The sequence below is a fragment of the Neovison vison genome, chromosome 12 (genome assembly GCF_020171115.1).
Source record: "Neovison vison isolate M4711 chromosome 12, ASM_NN_V1, whole genome shotgun sequence".
In the NCBI taxonomy this organism is placed as follows: domain Eukaryota; kingdom Metazoa; phylum Chordata; class Mammalia; order Carnivora; family Mustelidae; genus Neogale; species Neogale vison.
In genome coordinates, this window is record NC_058102.1 from 122,066,793 (window position 1) to 122,088,111 (window position 21,319).

Genomic DNA, 21,319 nt, shown 5'->3' on the forward strand with positions numbered 1-21,319 from the left:
CTGTACTGCTGATGAGTTTCACAATCCTAACCAACCCTGTAACCACCACCCCAATCAAGGCACATGGCATTCCTATGCCCCTAGAAAGTCCCCTTCAGCTGCTCTGCAAGCCTTTCCCACCTCTGCCTCCCCACCAGAGGCAGCCACTTGTGGGGGTGGGGGTTCTCACCCTGATGTGGCCAGAAAATGGAGCCAAGAACGATTCTACAATTTAAGGCAGATAAAATAGTATTAAGAACCGTAGAGCTTTTTCTTGCCTGCAGGTGCTCTTACCATGCTTTAATCTTCAAAAAACGCTTGTATAATGTGTGGTAGCAAGGAATACAGAACAACTTGAGCTTAGTTCAGTCAACAGTGTGAGCGCTGATACAATTTGCTAAAACACAGGGTCTCCTTAAGTGGATTCTTGATCTGTTTTAAGTAGGTATAAATAGGTTTTAAATAGGTATTCCTTCTTTGGGAAAATCCTAATTTCAAATAGTGCCTCCTGCCCTCCCATATCAGATGCCAAAAAGAGCCAGAACATAGAGTGATTTGCAGTTGAAAGTACAAAGTTTACTTTTTAAAACCTTTGATTATGCCATGTTATTGTTTTGGATTGAAGGTGGGAGTCACGTAGACAAAACATTGTCTCTTTTTTCCTAAACCAATATATTTAATTAAAAATTAGTGCACAGAGAGGGACCTCTGAGCACTGTCTTCCGTCTTTGAATCGACTTAGTCCATCAGTTTCTCAGTAGTTCACATTTCTCGATTTTAAGGACATGGATGAAGACAATATATGTGATCCTTACAAAAATAATGAGAAAGGCACTGTTAGGTTTGGGTACACTACAAATGTAAGACACCACTAATAATCAGCGTTTTCATTGTAAATCCAAGTAATCAATTCTTGGTTGTTTTTTTTCTTAAAGCAAAAATAATGAGACCACATACAGTGCCACTCCCTGTTACTCTTAACCAACAAGTCATTTTTGGAGAGTCACTGTGTCTTTCATTAATGGCGCACCAGCATTGGAGGGTCAGAGCTCTGTTTTGGGGTCGGCTGCTGCATACTTGGGTGCCAATTCCATGATGAGATTCACGTAGTCGGTTTTCTCCGCACAGGCTCTGCACTCCTCTCCCCAGTTGTGCAATATCTGTTTCAGCTCTGCCACTCTCATCTTTGACAGGTCCACAGATGCCAGGTCCAATTTCTTTTCTAAACAACGAAAAGGGAAAGCACCATTTTAAAAAAACAAAAAACAAACAAACAAAAAAACCCTGTGAAACACTTAGAAAGGCCAGGGGTGTTACTTATCTTGGTGCCAACTAGCTTGTGTTCCAAAGGGGGAACAGTTCCAATTTCTATGGAAACCAAGACATACCTAAGAAAAATGTGTTATGTACAAAGCTATTGGGATCATTAGTGTTCTATTCAATTTGCTTTCCATGGAATTATACTTGCTTCAAAACAGGAGCCTGGGTAGCTTTACAGGATTTTGTGACCACTCCATGGTTTCTCAAGACCGTAATGACTAAAATGACTGCACAGCATCTTAATTGCTGCTCCTAAGATACAGAGAAGAGTACTGATAAATGGCAGTGCCTTGAGATGGCCTTGAGCGTGGCCAGCTGAAAGCCCTAGATTGTAATTAACTAGAAAGTAATGGTTCGAGTTCTGTAAGAACACATGTCTGCATTAAAACAGATGGGCGTACCTATTACAAGGCCCTATGGAGTTTTTAAATAACAAATGTAAAGACACCAAAAACATGAATGAAGTTAAGAACATTCTCATTGGTCCTTAATTGTGTGGGATCTCTGCCTGAACTCACCTGATCCTCTGTCCCTACTGGGATTACAAAATCATCACAACATTCATTGGTAGTCCTTTGGGATATATCCACTTCTCTAATGCTAGTGCTTTGGTGCCAGCCAATCTGGCTCCTAATCTTCTCGCCAATAACACTTGTTATTAACATCCAACTCCTCTAGAAAGATTACTGTTTCCATTTACTATCTGCAGACAATGTAGAGAACGCAACTACTTCTCCATCCTTGACCCCAGAAATAGGAAAAACAAACAAACAAAGTTCATCTATAATATACTCATGATTGTAATTTCCCTGTCAGAAAGGGGAAATTCTTTTCGTTCCCCCACCCGCAGGACCTGTTGTGTGTTTGAACATGGATACAACATTGAAGTTTGCTTATTTAATAATGAGTGGCAGCCCAGGACTTTTGCAGCTTGATTTCTCTCGAGGAGCCCTTTCCTTTTTTCCCCTGAATGATAGAACACAGCATTTCAAAGTCTCTTAACAGGCGCCGGGGTTGCTCAGTGGTTTAAAGCCTCTGCCTTCAGCTCAGGTCATGATCCTGGAGTCCTAGGATCAAGCCCCACATCAAGCTCTCTGCTCCATGGGGAGCCTGCTTCCTCCTCTCTCTCTCCCTGCTTCTCTGCCTACTTGCAATCTCTGTCTGTCAAATAAATAAATAAAATCCTTAAAAAAAAAAAAAATCTCTTAACAACCATAGCATGGCCATCAAGTGACTTATCAAAAACTTCCAGTACATGTGCTCAAATCCAAAAGTTGGATTTTATACTTAGGAATAAATGTAACCAAGGAAGTGAACGATCTATATACTGAAAACCACCAGACTTTGATGAAATAAACTGAAGAGATCACAAGTGGAAAAGCGTCCTGTGTTCGTGGACTGGAAGATTAATACTGCTAAAACGCCCACCCTACCTGAAGCCATCTACAGCTTTAATGCAATCCCCATCAAAACTCCAATGGCATTTTCACCAAAAAAAAAAAAAAAAAAGAAAGAAAGAAAGAAAAAATAACCCCAATTTGTATGGAACCACTAAAGACCCTGGATAGAGGGGCGCCTGGGTGGCTCAGTGGGTTAAAGCCTCTGCCTTCAGCTCAGATCATGATCCCAGGGTCCTGGGATCGAGCCCCAAATCGGGCTCTCTGCTCAGCAGGGAGCCTACTTCCCCCTCTCTCTCTGCCTGCCTCTCTGCCTATTTGTGATCTCTGTCTGTCAAATAAATAAATAAAATCTTAAAAAAAAAAAAAAAAAGACCTGAATAGCCAAAGCAATCCCCAGAAAGAACAAAGCTGGAAGCATTGCACTTCCTGATTTCACACTGTACTACAAAGCTATAATAAAACAGTGTGGTACTGACATAAAAACAGATACATATACTACTGGGGTAGAATCAAAAGCCCAGAAATTAACCCTTGCATATAAGGTCAACTAATATTTGACAAAGGTACACAGAATATACAAGGGGGAAAAACAGTCTCTTCAATAAGTGGTGTTTGGAAAACTGGATAATCACATGCAGAAAAAATAAAACTGGACCCCTATCTTATATTGCTTAGGAAAATTAACTTGAAATGGATTAAAAGTTAAACATAAAACCTGAAATCATAAAAATTCAAGAAGAAGACAAAGGGAAAGGCTCCTTGACATTGGTCCTGGTAATGATTTTTTGGATATGATACCAAAGCACAACAAAACCAAAAACCAATAAATGGGGCTATATCAAACTAAAAAGTTTCTTCACAACACAGAAGCCATCAACCAAATAAATGGCAAGTTATGGGATGTGAGAAAGTATTTGAAACTTATATATCTAATAAGAGGTTGATATCCAAAATATATAAAGAACTCATACAACCCAATAGCAAAAATAATTCAAACAATCTGACTAAAAAAAAAAAAGGGAGAGGAACTGAATAGATACCCTCACAAAGAAGACATACAAATGGCCAACAGGTCCTTGATAAGGTATTCAGCCTCACTAATCAAAGGGAAATGCAAAACAGCCTTACAAGGAAGTATCATTTCTTAGAATGGCTGTCATCAAAAACTTAAGAGATAACAAGTGTTGGAAACAATTTAGAAAAAAATCAGTCTTGCTGGCAGTGTAAGTTATTACAGCCACTATGGAAAAGAGTATGGAAGTTCTTTTAAAAATTAAAAGTAGAACTACCAAATGATCTAGCAGTCCCACTTCTGGGTATATATTGAAAGGAAATGAAAATAGGATATCAAAGAGATAATTGCATTTCCATGTTCACTGCAGCATTATTCACAATAGGCAAGATATGAAAACAACCTAAGTATCTATCAGCAGATGAATGGACAAATATGTGATGTTTGTGTGTGTGCACATGTGTGTGTGACACACATGTATACACACACAATGGAATGTTATTAAGCTATGAGAAAGGAAATCTTGCCACTTGCAACAAGAAGAATGGACCAAGTGAAAGAAGTCAGAAAAAGATAAATACTGTATGATATCACTTATACATGGAATCTAAAAAAGCCAAACTAATAGAAACAGAGCATAGGATGGTGTTATCAGGGGCTGGCGGATAGAGAAATTAAGAAGATGTTGGCAAAAGGGTACAAACTTCCAGTTACAAAACAAGTTCTGGGAATTTAATGTACGCTGTGGTAGTTATGGTTAATACTGTATTATATACTTGAATATTCCTATGAGAGTAGATCTTAAATGTTCTCATCACAGAAACGATATGGTAATTATAAAACATGATGGAGGTGTTAACCAACACAATGGTGGTAATGTTGCAATAGATAAGTGTATCAAGCCAACATGTTATACACCTTAAACTTACACAATGTTTTATGTCAATTATATCTTAATAAATCTGGAAAAAATAAAAGTTATATTTTAAACCCTTTTTGTTATTTGGACAGTCAGCTACACCCTGTGCTCAGGGGACCCTTTAATTTTTATGGTGATTTCCATCCTTTAAAAAAAATGTAGCAAAAACATACTTTCAGGTCAAAAACCAAATGACACCTTCCTAATTGAAAACATAATCCATCTCTACACTTACTTTGTTTGTTAATTTCATGGCTGACTTAGCAAAATACCTTTAAACATAGATGCTTTGATAGCTCAAATTATTAATATCCCACCAGTCGAAGACCCTATTCAATCTCAACTTTACTGTCAACCATCAGCAGGGAAGGAGAATTTAGAACTACTGGTCTATTCAAGATATATGCTTAAAGGAAAAAAAAAAAACACTTTCTTGCAAGTGTCAGTAGTGTCTTTGAGTTTTTTCTAGAGAACTTGGCATCTGACTTGAATTTTAAAACAGGAAAAATTCTGTAACCCAAAAACTGTAAGGAAAACGTTGATTCCCAAAATTAAAACTGGTTCATGGCTCCCCAAGGGCCTCTAGTGGCCAACATTGCCAAAACATTAGTAACTCCACATTTCTTTTCAATAATATCTGAATAATTTTTCTATTATTCAAGGATCCAAGTAGGATCCCTTGTATATAGCAGATGTTATTCCAAATACATCTGTCAAATAAGAGAATCAAGACAGGCTTGTTCCTTTTATGAATATTGTTTATATAAACTCAATGATTCCTGCCTCTACTTCACTGCTTGGAAGCCAATAAAAACAGATGCCTTCCCCATAATCACTACCTTGGAGATTAGGGCCTGCCCTTGGCAAATTAAGAAATAGATTTGTCTTTGGTATCTTCTGACTTTAAACCTATTTAAAGCCAGCTTTGTTACTATGGTGCATAGGCATATTACACAGCTATGTTGGAAAATAAGACTAAAATAATTCAGAGTTGGGTGCTAATTACTTAAGTAGTTTATAATGCTACAGTGTGTCTGTAACATAAAACAATGACTTAAGCAAAAGAAATGAGTCTTTCCTGGTAAAATCTCAGGTATTAAGGACAGGCTAAGGGAGGGATACCCCAGGCTTTCCACCCACCTCTTTAGTCTACCCAAAAGACTGGCCCAGATGCAAATCATCTGTACTATATAGGAATCTATCTATATCGGTGAAATTCATAAGGCCAAGGATAATGTTTTAAATAGGACAGCTTCTCCCTTTCCTCACTGTTTATTTTAGGCACCCTCGATAAACTTACTTCATCAAGCAAAACCTGACTTGATGTGAATAACCTATTTTCTAAATTTTAAAACTGGCAGGATGGTAGACAAATCTAGGGGAAAAAGGTATTGTCCATCTTTAAAACTTCAAAGTCCCAGCATCGCCTTTGAATAGATACAACTTTTGACTTAATAGGTCACCAAGACCTAAATCACCATGAATAGCTGCTCCCTTTACATTTGGAATTTTTCCTTGACATACATAGTCGACATTGCCTTGGTGATTTAAGAGTTTAAATGTGGCTATCTGGGTTGGCAGATTTACCAAATGCTGATTGTGTCAGTATTCATTTCTCTTTCCCCAGGGGAGCTCAGATGGTATGAGGCACCATTCAGCAGCCCCGGAACCTACTAGTGAGTGGAGATTTTCTTCCCTTCTCACACCAACATTTAGAAACAGGGACCTCAGTTTAGAGAATTGACAATGCTCTGGACATATTGGAAAAATACATCTGTCCCCATTATACCATATTTCAGTTCACAGATCTGGCTGTCCATCTTCTTGAGCTTCTCGCAAATCTTTGCCGCGGGCATGTGCACACTCATTGGGCGAGCGACCTCACTGAGGATCTTCGTGGCTGCGTCCTTCGTTGCTCCTAGATAATAGCACTGAAGGAGTACAAAGGGAATTTAGTGTCCTGGGTGATGAAAAAAAGTAGTTAATATAGTTTGGAAAAGTGAGAAAGAGGTTAACCTAATTTTCATGGCCCAGCTATTAAATTTTAACTCCTGCTGACTAAGACACCAGGAAACAAATTGTTCCATCCCCGTGATCATGTTAATTAGAAGCGCCCTACACTTCACAAGATGCTCAAAGACTATTAAGAGCCAACACTTGCTAAGTGTTTTCTCTGTGCCAGGCACTGCTCTCCGGGCTTTAAAGGTCTTAACTTACTGAACTCTCACAACAGTCCTGTGAAGTAAGTACTGTAATTATCCCCATTTTACACCCAAGTCAACCGAAGGTCACCAGTTGGTAAGCAGAAGAGATGGAATTTAAAAATCTAGTATTTTGGCTCTAGAGTTCGTGTCCTTCTGAATCATGCTATGCTGTCTTTCCAGCTGCCTAGCTGAGGCAATTTACATTAAAAATAGGAAACTTCGTGGCACAAATGAATGTTGAGACTTTTACAGTGTGTCAGTGAACAGTCTACAATGCAGATTTAACTGACAAACTGAACATCGAAATTTTAGGCAGAATGAATTGGCTGGCAATTATCTGTAGTGAATTAAAACACTATATTGAAAAGTCATCTGTGTAAACCCAGGAAACACTATTATAAGAGAACATAAATACTTCATTAGTTATGTAGAAATGACTTGATAAAAATGTTTTGATGGGTTTGACTAATAGTCTTGGTAACAAATAGAGAGTCTACCCACACTTAACCCAGGACAGAAAATGCTCATTAGGAATCTGTGTAACTTTACTTAAAACATGGAATTGCTTGTCTATTCAGAAAGCAAAATGAATCCAGATATATTCTAAATGAAAATACATCGGACTACATTTCACTGGAAGATCAATTTCTGCTTGCTATCTGCAATGAACATGCTTGAGGCAAGCATTTGAACAGGAGAACATTAAGACAAAGATGAGAAATGAAATTATTAACAAGTTCTTCAAGCATAAGGGAAAAATGAACAGGGAAAATTTACCATACCAAGCGGTTTTCTTTTCCTTTGACATCCAAGCAAAAGCTGACCAATTCCTTTTCTATGGTGTCCAGGGAAAAGTTGACTCCTCTGGCTATCAAGGAATTATAGAATCGGTTCAAGAATTCTTTACAAACTAAAAGGATCAAATAAATCGTGTAGTTAGGTACAGTATAAATCGAACCACAATGTGTATGCCCCACTCACCAAATAAAAAAGTTAAATATGATTCAACACATTGTGACAATGAATTCAAATTATAAGTAAGAATGGTTTGGGGTCTATAGCAATTTGCTTAGTGGGTCCTGAATAACATGAATTTATCAAATCAATCAATCAAACTTTGGAACCAAGTTGAACCTAAAATGAGAATTCTCCCATAAAAGTTAATCTTAAAAGAGAATATACCTTTATATAGGATACGATGCTTGGGACAGCTTTGTTTAAAGCACAGAGAAAAACCTGAATACATATCTTAAATGAAACCCCTTGATAGTCTGCCTATGTCTGTATGTTTTATCATCACAAACTTAAGTGAAACTCCAAATTTGAATAATCATATTCAATCCCAGCATCCAGAGTCAGAAAAGAGGCAGAGGAGCTATGAAGTGGTTCAGGCAATAACCAGAGTCAGCATTTGTTGGGTGCTTACAGGTACTGGCACCATTCTAATGTATGTTATTAACTCATTCAAGTCTCAGAACAAAGTGATGCTGTAAACGCTTACCATCCTTATTTTACAGATGAGGTAACTGAGTCAAAGAGAGTCCAGTTAACTTTCCTAGTAAGTGCTGGAGAGGGAATTAGATCCCTGGCCGTCTGACCCTGGCCCTACACACTTATCCATTAGGTACTTCTGCAGTAGGAGGATCCTGCTTTCCCATGTTGTTTTCCCAGATGGGGCAAGTGTGCAGAGGAAGGAACTGGAGGCTAGAAGTTTAAACTGGAACACAGTGGCACTAGTATTAGAGAGAGAATTCTAGAGAAACATACTAAGGAAGAGTGGAGAGTGCTCTGGCCCTTGGTTCTATCCCTACTCTTGATTTATGGTATTAACTAAAACCACGTAATGCATTCCCATCCCCAGTATTCAAGTGTCTTATCTGTTTGTCTGGTAAATGAGGCAAGGTCTAGTGATAACCCTCATACACAAACAAGACACTTGCTGTAGTTTAAACTGTGTTCATCTGATTAAAATAGTTTATTTAATAAACATTTATTGGGCACTTCCTATGCATATAACACCTTAGGAGGTACTACTAACAGATAAACTTCAGGAAGGAGGCAAGATCCAGAAAGGAGAATGAGGTTGCAAGAAGTAATGTGAGAAGAAAAAATTGCAAGTGGGAGAAAATCTAAATCCAAGATAACTGTGTAAACAATAATAATAAACATGTAGGGGTATAAGCATAAGGTAAAAACCCAAAAGCAAGACAATCCTAACACATAAGGTGGGAAATATAGGAGAATTCACTTGAAACTTCCTAAGATCCTTTATCATCCAGAAGAGAGTGGAGAAACATTATTGTTAAGTTATAATAATTTTTAGCCAATTCTCAAGTTAACAATGTAATAACTAAAAAATATGAACAGATTACTTTCAGATCTGTATTGGTGCTAGGCATGGGGAGGGATTGTTCAAATATTATCAGTCTGCTGGAAGACAGAAAAGGTTTAGAAGAAGAAGAAAAAGAAAAAGAAAGAAAGAAAAAAGCACAATACATTTTTTTAAAAAACACAAAATTGAGTGGGAAAAAGAAACCCAAATATATCATTAATTACAATAAGCATGAATGTATTAAACTTGCAATTATAGAACAGAATTTTTCAGAGGAGAACTATCAAAAATTTAATTGTATGCTGTTTATAAGAGTCACATAAGAAGTATGAGACTACAGCAAAAGGCTGAAAAAAACAACAAAACTGAGATTTTAAAAATAAAAAATTATGCCTAGAAAATGCTAACCAAAATCTGCTTAAGTTCTGAAAAACATTTTTGAGAATAACAACACTTGCTACTAACCATAAAATGAACCATTTACCAGAAATACCAAAATAAATGTTGTAAACTAATGCATAGCCAATAGCATAGCTTAATAGTATAGAAAATCCTGATAGAATTATAAGAAGAAATCAACAAATTCACAATAACCATAGATGGCTGAACACCCTCATAGCAATTATTTGATCAAATTGACCAAAAGTTAATAAGGACATTAAACATTTGAGCAGTATTCACAAGTTATTACCTGTGGAACCCTTCTCCCCCAAATTAGAGAACCCACATTTTTTTTAAGAAACTATGGAATATTTACATTAATATACCAGGTCATAGGCCAAAAAGCAGTTCTCAACAAGCACCAGAAAACCTGCATTAAGCAGGCCACATTCCCTGAATATAATTAGAAATGAGTAACAAAAATAATATGATCCAACTCAGTGTCTGCCCTCCTTGTGCCTGGAAATTTTTAAAATATACACTTCTATATAAGAAAAAGTAGTAACAGAAATGTACAGGTTTTAGTACTCAATTCCAGTAAAAATGCTATACATAAAACTTAAGGACTACAGTTAAGCAGTACTTACAAAGAAATTAATCACATTAAGTATGTATTTTTCAAAAGAAAAAGTGGAAAATAAATAAGTATTCAACTTAAGTTTTTAAAAGTATAACTATATAAACCAGAAGAATATAGAAACTATCAGATAATAAAATCACATAAATTAAGTAGAAAAAATAAGGATCTATGAAAATAATAACCAATAAGGAAAGACAATTTCTTCGCAAGGAAAAAAATGATAAAGAATGTTTTAAGTGATAAATAATATTCAGACAACCAAATAAGTAAGAACCCTTGGTAATTAAAAATATGATTGTGAAATTAAAGGATAAAGTCAACCAGATTTACTTAGGGAATTAGGTTGGGGGGGGTGAGAATCACCAGGAAATGGACCAAAAAACAGAGAGATTGAAAATGATTAATAAAATTTAAGAAATTTGGGAAGACAAATACCTAAGTAATGAGCGTCAAGAAGATAGAATAGGGAATTGTCAAAGAACCAATATAGGGAATATTCTTTTTAGTGGAAGACATAAATATCTGGATTGACAGATCCATAAAATTGGAAAAGATCTATATCAAAACACAAAAATCAAGAAACTTTATAACACCAGTAAAAAAGAAAAGATTCTATAATTCTGCTGAAATCTAAAATAACTCTAACAACAATTATGAAATAGGGTGTCATTAGATTTAACACTGGAAATGATAAGAAAATGGCTTAATGTCATCAAAATTCTAGAGAAAAAATGGTTTTGACCTGGAATTCTATAAATAGTCAAGCTATTAATTAAAATGCCAAAGTAAATAAAGTTATTTTCAACATTCAAGATCTCAAAATTATATTATCATGTGATGTTTTTCAGGACAGAAGTCTTCACCAAAACAGAAGAGTGAACCAATCAAAGGAGTGCCTTGGGTCCCAGGAAACAAAGGCTCAAACACAGCAGAGACCAAGGAAATTCCCAGGAGGGGAGGGAGTCCTAGGACAACAGGCTGGAGAGATGAGTGTCCAGGTTAGAGCAGGACCCAAGAATTAGGCCAGCAGAAAATCAAACTAAGAGATTACCTGATGTAGTCAGATTGTTCAGAGATGATTTTCAGTTCTGCCAGAAAAAATAAAATAAAATAAAAAATAAAAATAGAAATAAAACAATATATATGATATAAATTAATGATTAGAACAAAAACTGATCAAAGAAAAATTGAGGCAAGTTTTAATTCAAGGGAAGAAAGATGTACATGAAAGATGAAATCCTGGTGCACTAAGTAACTCACCTTTGAATAATATTTACATGGCACAACAATATAAACCCTGAGATTTATTTTTACCCCAAATGGTGATGTAAAGATATGTTAAATGAGAGAATGGGTGTTCAGGAAACAGATGTGGGTGGGTGTATAGATCTAAAAATTCATTTTCCTAAGATAATAAAAGTGAAAAACTGAAAAAGAGCATTTTAATCAGTTTATTTAGATTAATAAAGATATGTGTCAGATGAAGCAGCTAAACTACTTAGAAATAGCTGCAGAGTAAAGCACTATCTAGAGAAGAATGGGTAAGAGTCTAACATTTTTCAATATAGGCCCAGGGGAAAAAATTTACAATTTAAATTTATGCATATACATAACTATTTGATAAAAAATATAAGCTATAAAACATTGATAAAAAAAAGAAGGCATACCTAGAGAGAGAATAGAGACTGTAAAATCATAAGAAAACACCATAAGAAAGCTTTATTTCAATAAATTTGAAAACAGCATAGACGACATCACAGAAAAGTTTAACAAAAATAACTTACATAGAAGTAAGAACCTGAATAGAGCTAAACCATTTTAAAAAATTGAAGCAGTAGGGGCGCCTGTGTGGCTCAGTGGGTTGGGCCGCTGCCTTCGGCTCAGGTCGTGATCTCAGGGTCTTGAGGATCGAGTCCCGCATCAGGCTCTCTGCTCAGCAGGGAGCCTGCTTCCCTCTCTCTCTCTGCCTGCCTCTCTGCCTACTTGTGATCTCTCTCTGTCAAATAAATAAATAAAATCTTAAAAAAAAATTGAAGCAGTAATTAAAAATCCACCAGGGAAAAAAAGAAACCCCCTACCAGAACTATTTTATATAAACTGTCACAGAGACAAGGATAGCAAAGGAAAAGAAAGAAAGGAAAGAAAAGCTCCCGATCTTTAATGAGATTGGCCAAACCTTGACATCAAAACCAGGCAAGGACAATATGAGACAAAAATTATTGGCCAATTTCACGTTTTGAAAATAAAATGCACATTAAAAAATTATAATCAAAAAAGAATCACATCAGTGACCAAGATGATTTAAAATCAGAAAAGCTATTAATGCAATTTATCATACAATCTCAGTAGATGTATACATATTTAATAAAATCAAATTTCTGTTCATGATTAAAGCAAGCATCCATATGCACACACTTAGCAAACTCAGACTAGAAAAGAACTGCATTGACTTAATAAAGGATATCTAAGAAAGCTCTACAGCAAATCTCTGACATTAGCAGTAAAATGATCCTTTGTCACCACTTATATTCAATACAGAACTGGATGTGTTAGCTAATAGAACAAATGTTTATTAGAAAGGAAAAAGTGTGGCTCAGTAGGTTTAGCCTCCAAATATTGATTTCGGGTTCAGGTCATGATCTCAAGGTTGTGAGATCAAGCCCCACATCAGGCTCCATGGAGCCTGCTTAAAATTCTCTCCCTCTCCCTTTGCCCCTCCCAACCCCAGCTCACACTCACTCTCTCCATCTCAAAAAAAAAAAAAAAAAAAAAAAAACGGGAAGGAAAAAGCAAAATATTTATCATTTGCAGATTATATGATTGTCTAGGTAGAAAAACATTCTTAATAAGGAGAGCATTATGCAAAATTGCAGACTATCAGATTAATACCAAGAAATAATGAGGAAACTGCAAATTTAAAATAAGAAATCATTTACAGTCATGACAAAAATTCTAGTATAACCAGGAATAAATTTAATGAAATATATCAAGACTTTGGAAGAAAAAATTACAAAACTTGATCAAAAGACCTTAAAGTAGACCTCAGAAATGAAAAGATAAACTATGTTCATGGATGGGAAGTTTCAATATTATGGATGATAATTATTTTTAAATAAACTTATACATTTAATGTTACTCCAGGGGCACCTAGATGGCTCAGTTGGTTAAGCTTTGCCATGATCTCAGATCATGATCCTGGGCTCCCTGCTCAGTGGAGAGTTAGCTTCTCCCCTGGCCTCTCCTCCTGCCTTGTGCTCAATCTCTCTCTCTCTCTCAAATAAATAATGTGATTCTAATCAAAATTCAAATAGGATTTTTATAGATTTTACAACCTGATTCAAAAATACATATGAAGAAACAAGAGCAAATGAAAGCCAAGAAATGTTTGAAGAAGAAGGAAAAAAAGAAAAAGGAGTTTGAGGAATAGACATTATCAGATATCAAGATTTGGTTCTGGAGCTATAGCATTGAAAACATTGTGGGAATGGCACAGAATAGACCAGGAGAATTAGTCTAGAAACAAATGCACAAATAGAGTCTAAAAACAAATGCACAAATCTAGAGGAGGTTGGTAAAGAATAGAAATGATGCTAAAAATCAATGGAGGATAAAAATTTACTAGGCAGTAAGTGGTATTAAGACAACTTAACCACAGAAAGAGATAATCTTAGATCTCTATCTAAAGCTAAAGCAAACATAAATCCCTGGTGAAGATTTATATGGGAAGACCATCACTACTAAATTTTTAGAATAAAACCTAGGAAAGCATCTTCATGATGTTAGGATAGAGAAAAAAGATTTCATAAAGAAGGTACAAAATACAGATCATATATTTGATTACAGCAAAATTAAACACTTTTATAATGCCAAAGAAATCATAAACAAAAGATAAGACAAGCCGTAGACTGGAGGAAGATATTTACAACTTATATAACTGATTAAAGACTAATATCTAGAATACTATGAGAAATTGCTGTGGTCATACCCTTCGGTCCAATCATTACCAATGATCATAATCTCTCTATAATTTCAGTTGAAATCCCATTGTTTGACCATCACCTCCTATCTCTCCAGCTCACATCCTCTAACACCCAACGGTCCAAGTTCTCCCAACCCCACCAGGTTATACAATCCATTGATTTTCCCACCTTTTAACCAAGCTTCCTTGTCCAGTTTAGATTCCATGTTCTACACTATAGTCACTTCTTTGCACATAAACTCAACTTTCTTGCATCTTCCTCCCTTGTTGTATGTACCTGGAAAAACCCTAACCCTAATTAAAGCCAACTCCCCACCCAGTTTGTACCTATATTTGCTGAGCTCAACTGGAGGAAGTAACACAGTGGGACTCACTGGTCTCACTTCAAATTCATGACGATGAATTTCCAGTGAGCTATCAGGGCTGCTTGACAACCCTACTCCTTTGGCCATACTCCCACTATATCCAACTTCCCAAATGACAATTGCAAAACTGCTCTCTCCTCAAACCTAGTCTAACACCTCCCCCTCATTCTCACTCTCACCTCATGATCCTGCATCCTATTTCTCCGAGGGGAAAAAAGCAACAGGAGAGAATTTTCCCCTGGTCCTGCCACCTTTATCTACCACACCTGTACCTGCATGTTCTTCCTTTATTCTATGAATGAACTTTGACAACCCTTACACTTGCTAAGGAGAGCCTATCAACTCCCTGCTCCTTCACTTCTACGCTCTCCCTCCTGTCTCGTTCCCCATTAGCCTGCAACATGCATGTGTTACTTTTTACATCTTAGAAGCAATAGAAAGATCTCTCAAGACCACATTCCTGCCCCCCCCACCAAATACGACCCCATTTCCCCATTCCTCTTCAAGAAAAAAAAAAAACCTCAAAGAATTTTTATGCTGTGGTTTCTAATCTCCCTCCTCTTCCTCTCCCTCACTCCCCCACACCTAATTTAAAGCCAGTGAGTTATAAAAGGTTTGTTGTGAAAAACAGAGTCCTTTGCCTCCTCTTGTTACTTGATTATTTGTTTCTTTTGTCTACTTCCTTATTTTGTCCTGCATGATAGTCATTTGAAATGTATTTGTGGAGATTATTTGAAGCCTAAAATAATGATGCCTTATTTCCATAAAGAATTTGTGTCTGTATGTATCAGGCTTAGGAGCTACTAGCCAGTAGTAGACTCCCTACTTAAAACAAGTCTTTGGCTTTGCCTTCCCCCTCCCCCACACAGAAGATCATCTTTACTTTGGCCAGTGTCATCTGGGCAAAAATGAGTGTAAATTCATTCCGGATTGCTCCTTCCCCTTCCAATTTTGGACCAATAAATTTTTCTATCTTGTCAGCTCTAGGTTCCTTGATGATGTTTTCATATCTTCTTCAGCAGCATTAGGATTTCTTGATCAGAGGATTGCTATAATCTGACCCAATAAGTTCCCAACATCCTAACCAGATTCTTTGAAAATGAAAGTCAGATTACACTACTTCATCTGCTCAACAGCCTGCTGTGGCTTTCCATATCACTCAGAGTCTAATGCAGTCTCTAGATTGTCCCAAAGTCCCTGATGACCTGACTCTTCACTGCCTCTCATGCTTTGGTGTCTGTCACCTCTCCCACTTAAGCTACATTGCTCTGTCCTCACTGAGGAACCTAGACTGGATGTGACATTATTTTTTGGCTAAATAAAAGAGCTTCTGCATATCTGTAAGAAAACCGCAGTCCAACAGGGAGAAGGATCATCCAGAAATTCTTGCTCTATGACCTAGAGAAATCATTACCCATGTGCTCCCGTTTATGTAACTATGTAAAGTTCTTCCCACTTCTCCAAGAAAGAATAGTTACATAAACTGTATTTCCCTCAGAAAGTAGAATTCTATAGGCAATTTTAAAAAATGAACTACAGAGGCGCCTGGGTGGTTCAGTGAGTTAAAGCCTCTGCCTTCGGCTCAGGTCATGATCTCAGGGTCCTGGGATCGAGTCCTGTATCTGGCTCTTTGCTCATCAGGGAGCCTGCTTCCTCCTCTCTCTCTCTCTCTCTGCCTGCCTCTCTGCCTACTTGTGATCTTTGTCTGCCAAATAAATAAATAAAATATTTTTTAAAAAAGAGCAAAACCAAATGCTGGTAAGAAATATTCTGAAGGAGCTAGGCCGTGGAATTACCTGGCTCTTCTTAAAAAAAAAAAAAAAAAAACTACATCTGTAGTTATCAATGTACATAAGTGCCCTAATATCATGTTGAATGAAAAGGTTGCAAATGAATATGTACAATGTACAATTATATAGAACTAAGATCAAAAAAATACATGGGTTATTTGTGATACACACATTATAGTAAGAGTTCTTTAAAAATGGAAAAGAAGGGACAACTGGGTGGCTCAGTGGGTTAAGCCTCTGGCTTCAGCTCGGGTCATGATCTCAGGGTTCTCTCATTGGTCTCTGCTCAGCAGGGAGCCTGCTTTCCCCCCTCTCTCTGCCTGCCTCTCTGCCTACTAGTGATCTCTCTCTTTCTGTCAATTAAATAAATAAAACCTTTGAAAATGGAAAAGAAGCACACATTAACTTTAGAACAGACATTTCTCCTGGAAAGGAAGAGAAAACAGTGACTGTAAGTGTGTTATTTTATTTTTTAGAGAGAGAATGGTAGCAAAAATAGCAAAATATTAACAATGAATCTAGATGCTAGGTATAGTTCATATAAAAAATTTTTCTGTTTGAAGTAGTTCCTAACTGATGTTAAAAACTCACTACAATATCTTTGACTGTCACAGAAATCCCCAATAAGTGCAATAAAATATTTGGTAATTGTTAGGTCCGCGATCAAAGGAACAAGACTGATAGAAAGCGAAGGTCAAGCAAAGCTTTATTTGGAGCCAAGCATTGAGAATCAAACCAACGGGTCAGAGCCGCCTCTTACAGAGAGGGTAACCACCCCCCAGCCTCACAGAATAACTTTTATAGAGCAAAGGCCATGTGGTTGAGCCTGGCCACACACAGGTGGCCAATGAGATTGCAACACACAGAGAAAGCTGCACAGTCATGCTAGGTCACACACGCGTGGTCAATTGAATTACAATTTACCGATAGTAGATATTTGAACTAGCCTATCACCTTGGTCAGAATTGGCACCCAAAAGGCAGAACCCACACTCCTTGGTAACTAGGGAGACAGTATGCGCACTCCACTGATTGGATGTCTCCACTTGGCCTGACCCACCCTTATATCTGGGCTCTGTTCCCTGGGACTGGTCGACTATATTTTACTAGTTTCCTGGACTTGTTTGAAGTAAGTCTGGGTGCAGGGGTGGGTGGGTGGGGGGAGTGTCAGTTTAAGTTTTACTGCATAAACAGCAAAATGGCTGTTCAAAGGAGATGGAGCCACTCTGGCTAAATAGGCCCTTACAGTAATGTTAATGAAATTGAATTTAGAAGTTTAAGGTGAAATCACAGATCAATTAAGCAATTATTAGCCAAAGCCCAAAAGGGGAAAATAGTATTTGGGAAATATAAGAATGCCACCTGCAGGAAAAGAGCTACAAGTTTTTCAAAAAGATAATGATAAATGCTTAAAATTAGGTTAGTGTAATAATTAAATTGGCAATGGGCTAGTTCCATCCACACCTTCTAAAACTGCAGTCATTCCCACATTATCTGCTTGATTTTGGAGGAATAATTTTAAAAAGACACCAATCGTGGTGATACCGGGACTAGGGGAGAATTCCTACCTAAGAATAGAACACAAGTTATAAGGAGTTCGGAGTTAAAGTGTAGCCAGAACTTCATGAATAATTTGTATACTACTTCATTCTTCTGATTTTTAAAAATATTTCCTTAAATAATTTAGTCCCCAACACTATACTCAGAAAGCAGTATAAGCAGTAATTCAGTGATTAGGCTCTGAAGGCAGACTTTCTGGGTCGCAATGCCAGCTTTACCGATTACTACCTGTGTGATTTTGGGCCTTTCACTGTTGAATCATCTGAAAGTCTAACTCTAAAGTTAGACTTAAACACAGGGCTGTGTTTAAGATTTTCTCTTTTTTTCTTCTTCTTTCTCTCTAGTAATTCATTGACAATTTCTTCAATCTTCTTACTTACTAATTGTTTCATCAGCTGTATCTCATCTGCTGCTAATCCCATTAATTTCTATTTGTAGTCATTTAATCTGGTTCTTTTCCAAATATGGTTGGACATTTTTAAGAGTCTTTTGCCCTTTATATTTTCATTCCCTTCCTTTATTTCTTAGAACATAATAAATGTATTTTCTATTCTGTGCCTGGTAATTCCAGTACCTGAAGCTTTCCACTAGTCTCTGCCACCAGTCTCAACTGGCTGTCCACTTATGGTGCCCAGCTTCCCCATGGATGCAAGACTTTTCTGAATGTAACCTTTATTTCTTAGACTTTAACCGTGAGAACTATTTGCAGGCTGGGCTAAGGGTGGATTCCTACAGTAAGATCACCATTTGCTGATGCCTAAAACCCCTTTAAACTAAAATTTCAGTTTGAGATGCTTGGGACCATCCAGGTTGTGTGCATTTGGGCCTCAATGCATATGTGGACTATCTTGTGATTAGGAGTTATCTGGAGATAGTTTTGTTTTCCCATTTGGTACAAAATTCAAATACCACTATTGCTTTCAGTCTCTAAAGACAGGGATAGAGTTGTGGTTATTTCCAGGTCATGGAGGTCTAGCTCTTTAGGGTTTCAAATTAATTTGGGGAAGACCTCATATTACACTCCTAACTTGGGAAGGTCCTGAGCTTTGTGTTTATTCTTTTTTTTTTTAACCAAAGCCATGAAAATCTAAATTCAGATTGCTTGAGTAACAAGTGCCGTCAAGGCAAAAGCTACCTTCCCCATTCCTTTTACCTGATTCAGTCCACTATCACCTTGATTTTTGGCCTCTGGTTGTGCCTTACTAACTCTTAAAATTATTTTTAGGAGCACCTGGGTTGCTCATTAGTTGAGCATGACCCTTGATTTTGGCTCAGGTGATGATCTCAGGTGTCCTAGGATGGAGCCCTGAGGTGGGCTCCTCACTCAGGGGAGAGTTTGCTTGTCTCCCTGGGCCCCTCCGCCACCCCTCCCAAGCACACGCACCCACACACACTCTCTCAAATAAATAAATAAATCTTTAAAAAATATTTTTACATTTTTATTTTATCAAGTGTTTTTTAGCTGTTCTCAGCTAGAGGACCAGTCATGTTGTCTTTTAGAGCTCCAAGTCCTATTCATTCTTAATGCTATTAATAGGAACAGAATATTAAATACAACAGCCCGTCATTTGTGTTTTTAACAAATATTCATTGAGCAATTAGTAAGTACCAGGCAGTGTTCTAGGCTGTTGAGAAACAAAGTCCATTCCCTCAAGGATTACATGTTAGGAAATAAATAAAAGTATCTTATGGCTGTGAAGAAAAAGAAACATAATGGGGGTAGAAAGTGACAAGGTAAATAGTATTATTCTAAAAGGAGTGGTCAAGGAAAACCTCTTGGATAAAGTGGTATTTGAGCAGAAATCTTAAGAAAGGGAGAAGACTGTAACTGGACTACTTGGGGGTAGAACTCTCAAGGCAAAGGGAAGAAATGCAAAGGCTCTAATCCAGGAGTCCAAAAACAGGGTAATGGGAGCAGAGTGAGCAAGAGGAGGGAAGACAGTAAAAAATGAAACACAATAATTACAATATGCTGTAATAGATCTAGGCAAGATGGCATAAGCTTCACATTTAATGAATCGAGGGGTTCTGGCTTTTCTGAACTGTTTTCAGGTAGACACTCCAGAAATTAAATTACTAATGAGTAATCAAATCTATTATTTATGCCTCACAAGTTCTACTTTAGATGCATAGATGCAGTTGTAAGATTCTTTAAACAAAATTATAACTTAGAGGAACAAATATAACTATAGAAAGTTTAAAAATGATATTTAAAATGATATCGTGTAGATATTTCAAATTTCTGGAGAGAAGTTTAATTATTGCAAGGCTGGTAGAAAACTGGACTCCAATTCTTAACACTTCATCAAGTTATTATGCAAACTACACTCATCCAATTATTCAATGTATACCGTGAATCTACAATTTCCTGTTAAGCAGGGATAGAGTCCCAAGGTCACATAAGGGTGAAAAGGATATACACTTACATAAATTTTGGTCTATGAAAAATGGTTGTTACAGCAGTTCAGGAGGAAGGGGCTAGCATAGCCAATTTTCTTCTTTAACCTTGGTAACAGCCCTCTGAAGTAGGTACTATCATGCTGATTTTGTCAGGAAGGGGCATGGGGGCTCAGAGCACAAGGGTTGGTGGAACCTAGCCCCACGTGTTTTGATTTCAAGTGCATAGCTCAGGTTCTGCGAAGAGAAAAGGAATCATTCCCGGGTATTCCTCCAAAGGAGCTAATGTATTCCTTTGTGAAGCAACTTTACTCTTTAAGTCCTAACAAACGTTACTTTCGTTCTCTGGTTTAAACCACCTCAACTCAATTACAGACAACTTGTTTTATTTTTCTTTTGGGAGTCAAACGAATTTAAATTTGAAAGACCTCGCCTGGGCTGGGAGGGGCCAGACTCGCCCATTCACAGTAGCAGCATAGATGGAGCGCTAGGGTCCTCCGAAGCTAGTCGCGTCTACACAACATCTAATCCAAATCCAAACTCACAGCCGTTTAATAGTACAAGACGGCCTCAAGGTGTCACTGGACGCGGATCGAACTTCCCAGGCTTGGGAGAAGGCGGTGGGAAACCAGGGACGGGGGCCTGCATTTCCTGAGTTAAATATTATTTATAGCCAGCGCCGGGAGAAGCCAAAGCCGACAACAGCTGCGCTGCAGCGCGGTGCCACGGCCATGCAAGCGGGTCTCACACCGCTCACCTTCACAGTCGGCCCCTGGCCGTTCCCCGGCCTCCTGGCCCATCGCCGTCCTCGGGTTAGACACCCAAAGTCCGGCACAAAAGGCTACCACCGCGGCTGGGCCCATGCACCACATGATGAGCCAGCCGCTCCAGACGCCTGCCACCTGCGTCCACCAAAACAGCCAACGCAGCTATCGCCCCGGGCTGTTACAGGACGCGGAGGGGCAGACCTAGGGGTTAGCGGGCGGCGGAATCTGCCGGGAGTTGCTGGGCCAAATGACGCAATTCAATCACGAGTTTCATT

The 21,319-nt window shown here is 37.7% G+C and overlaps 1 protein-coding gene across 1 annotated transcript; it reads right to left on the bottom strand.

Annotated features, from left to right (window-relative positions):
* Positions 1–533: 533 nt before the first annotated feature.
* On the bottom strand, positions 534–21,149 carry CDNF (cerebral dopamine neurotrophic factor). Its single transcript, XM_044227010.1, has 4 exons — positions 21,035–21,149; positions 7,617–7,744; positions 6,420–6,561; positions 534–1,201 (listed from the first exon to the last, which is right to left on the bottom strand). Exons 1-4 carry the CDS (start codon positions 21,147–21,149, stop codon positions 1,023–1,025), a joined length of 564 nt encoding a protein of 187 aa, XP_044082945.1. The 3' UTR covers positions 534–1,022.
* Positions 21,150–21,319: the final 170 nt, after the last annotated feature.

What these genes read in the sequence shown, in the direction of transcription:
- CDNF (XM_044227010.1), bottom strand. Translation starts at nt 21,149, where the DNA reads ATGTGGTGCATGGGCCCAGCCGCGGTGGTAGCCTTTTGTGCCGGACTT. An exon ending in GCCAGGGGCCGACTGTGAAG is followed by an intron (nt 7,745 to 21,034) that starts GTGAGCGGTGTG and finishes TGATCCTTTTAG; the next exon opens with TTTGTAAAGAATTCTTGAAC. An exon ending in AAGGAAAAGAAAACCGCTTG is followed by an intron (nt 6,562 to 7,616) that starts GTATGGTAAATT and finishes GTACTCCTTCAG; the next exon opens with TGCTATTATCTAGGAGCAAC.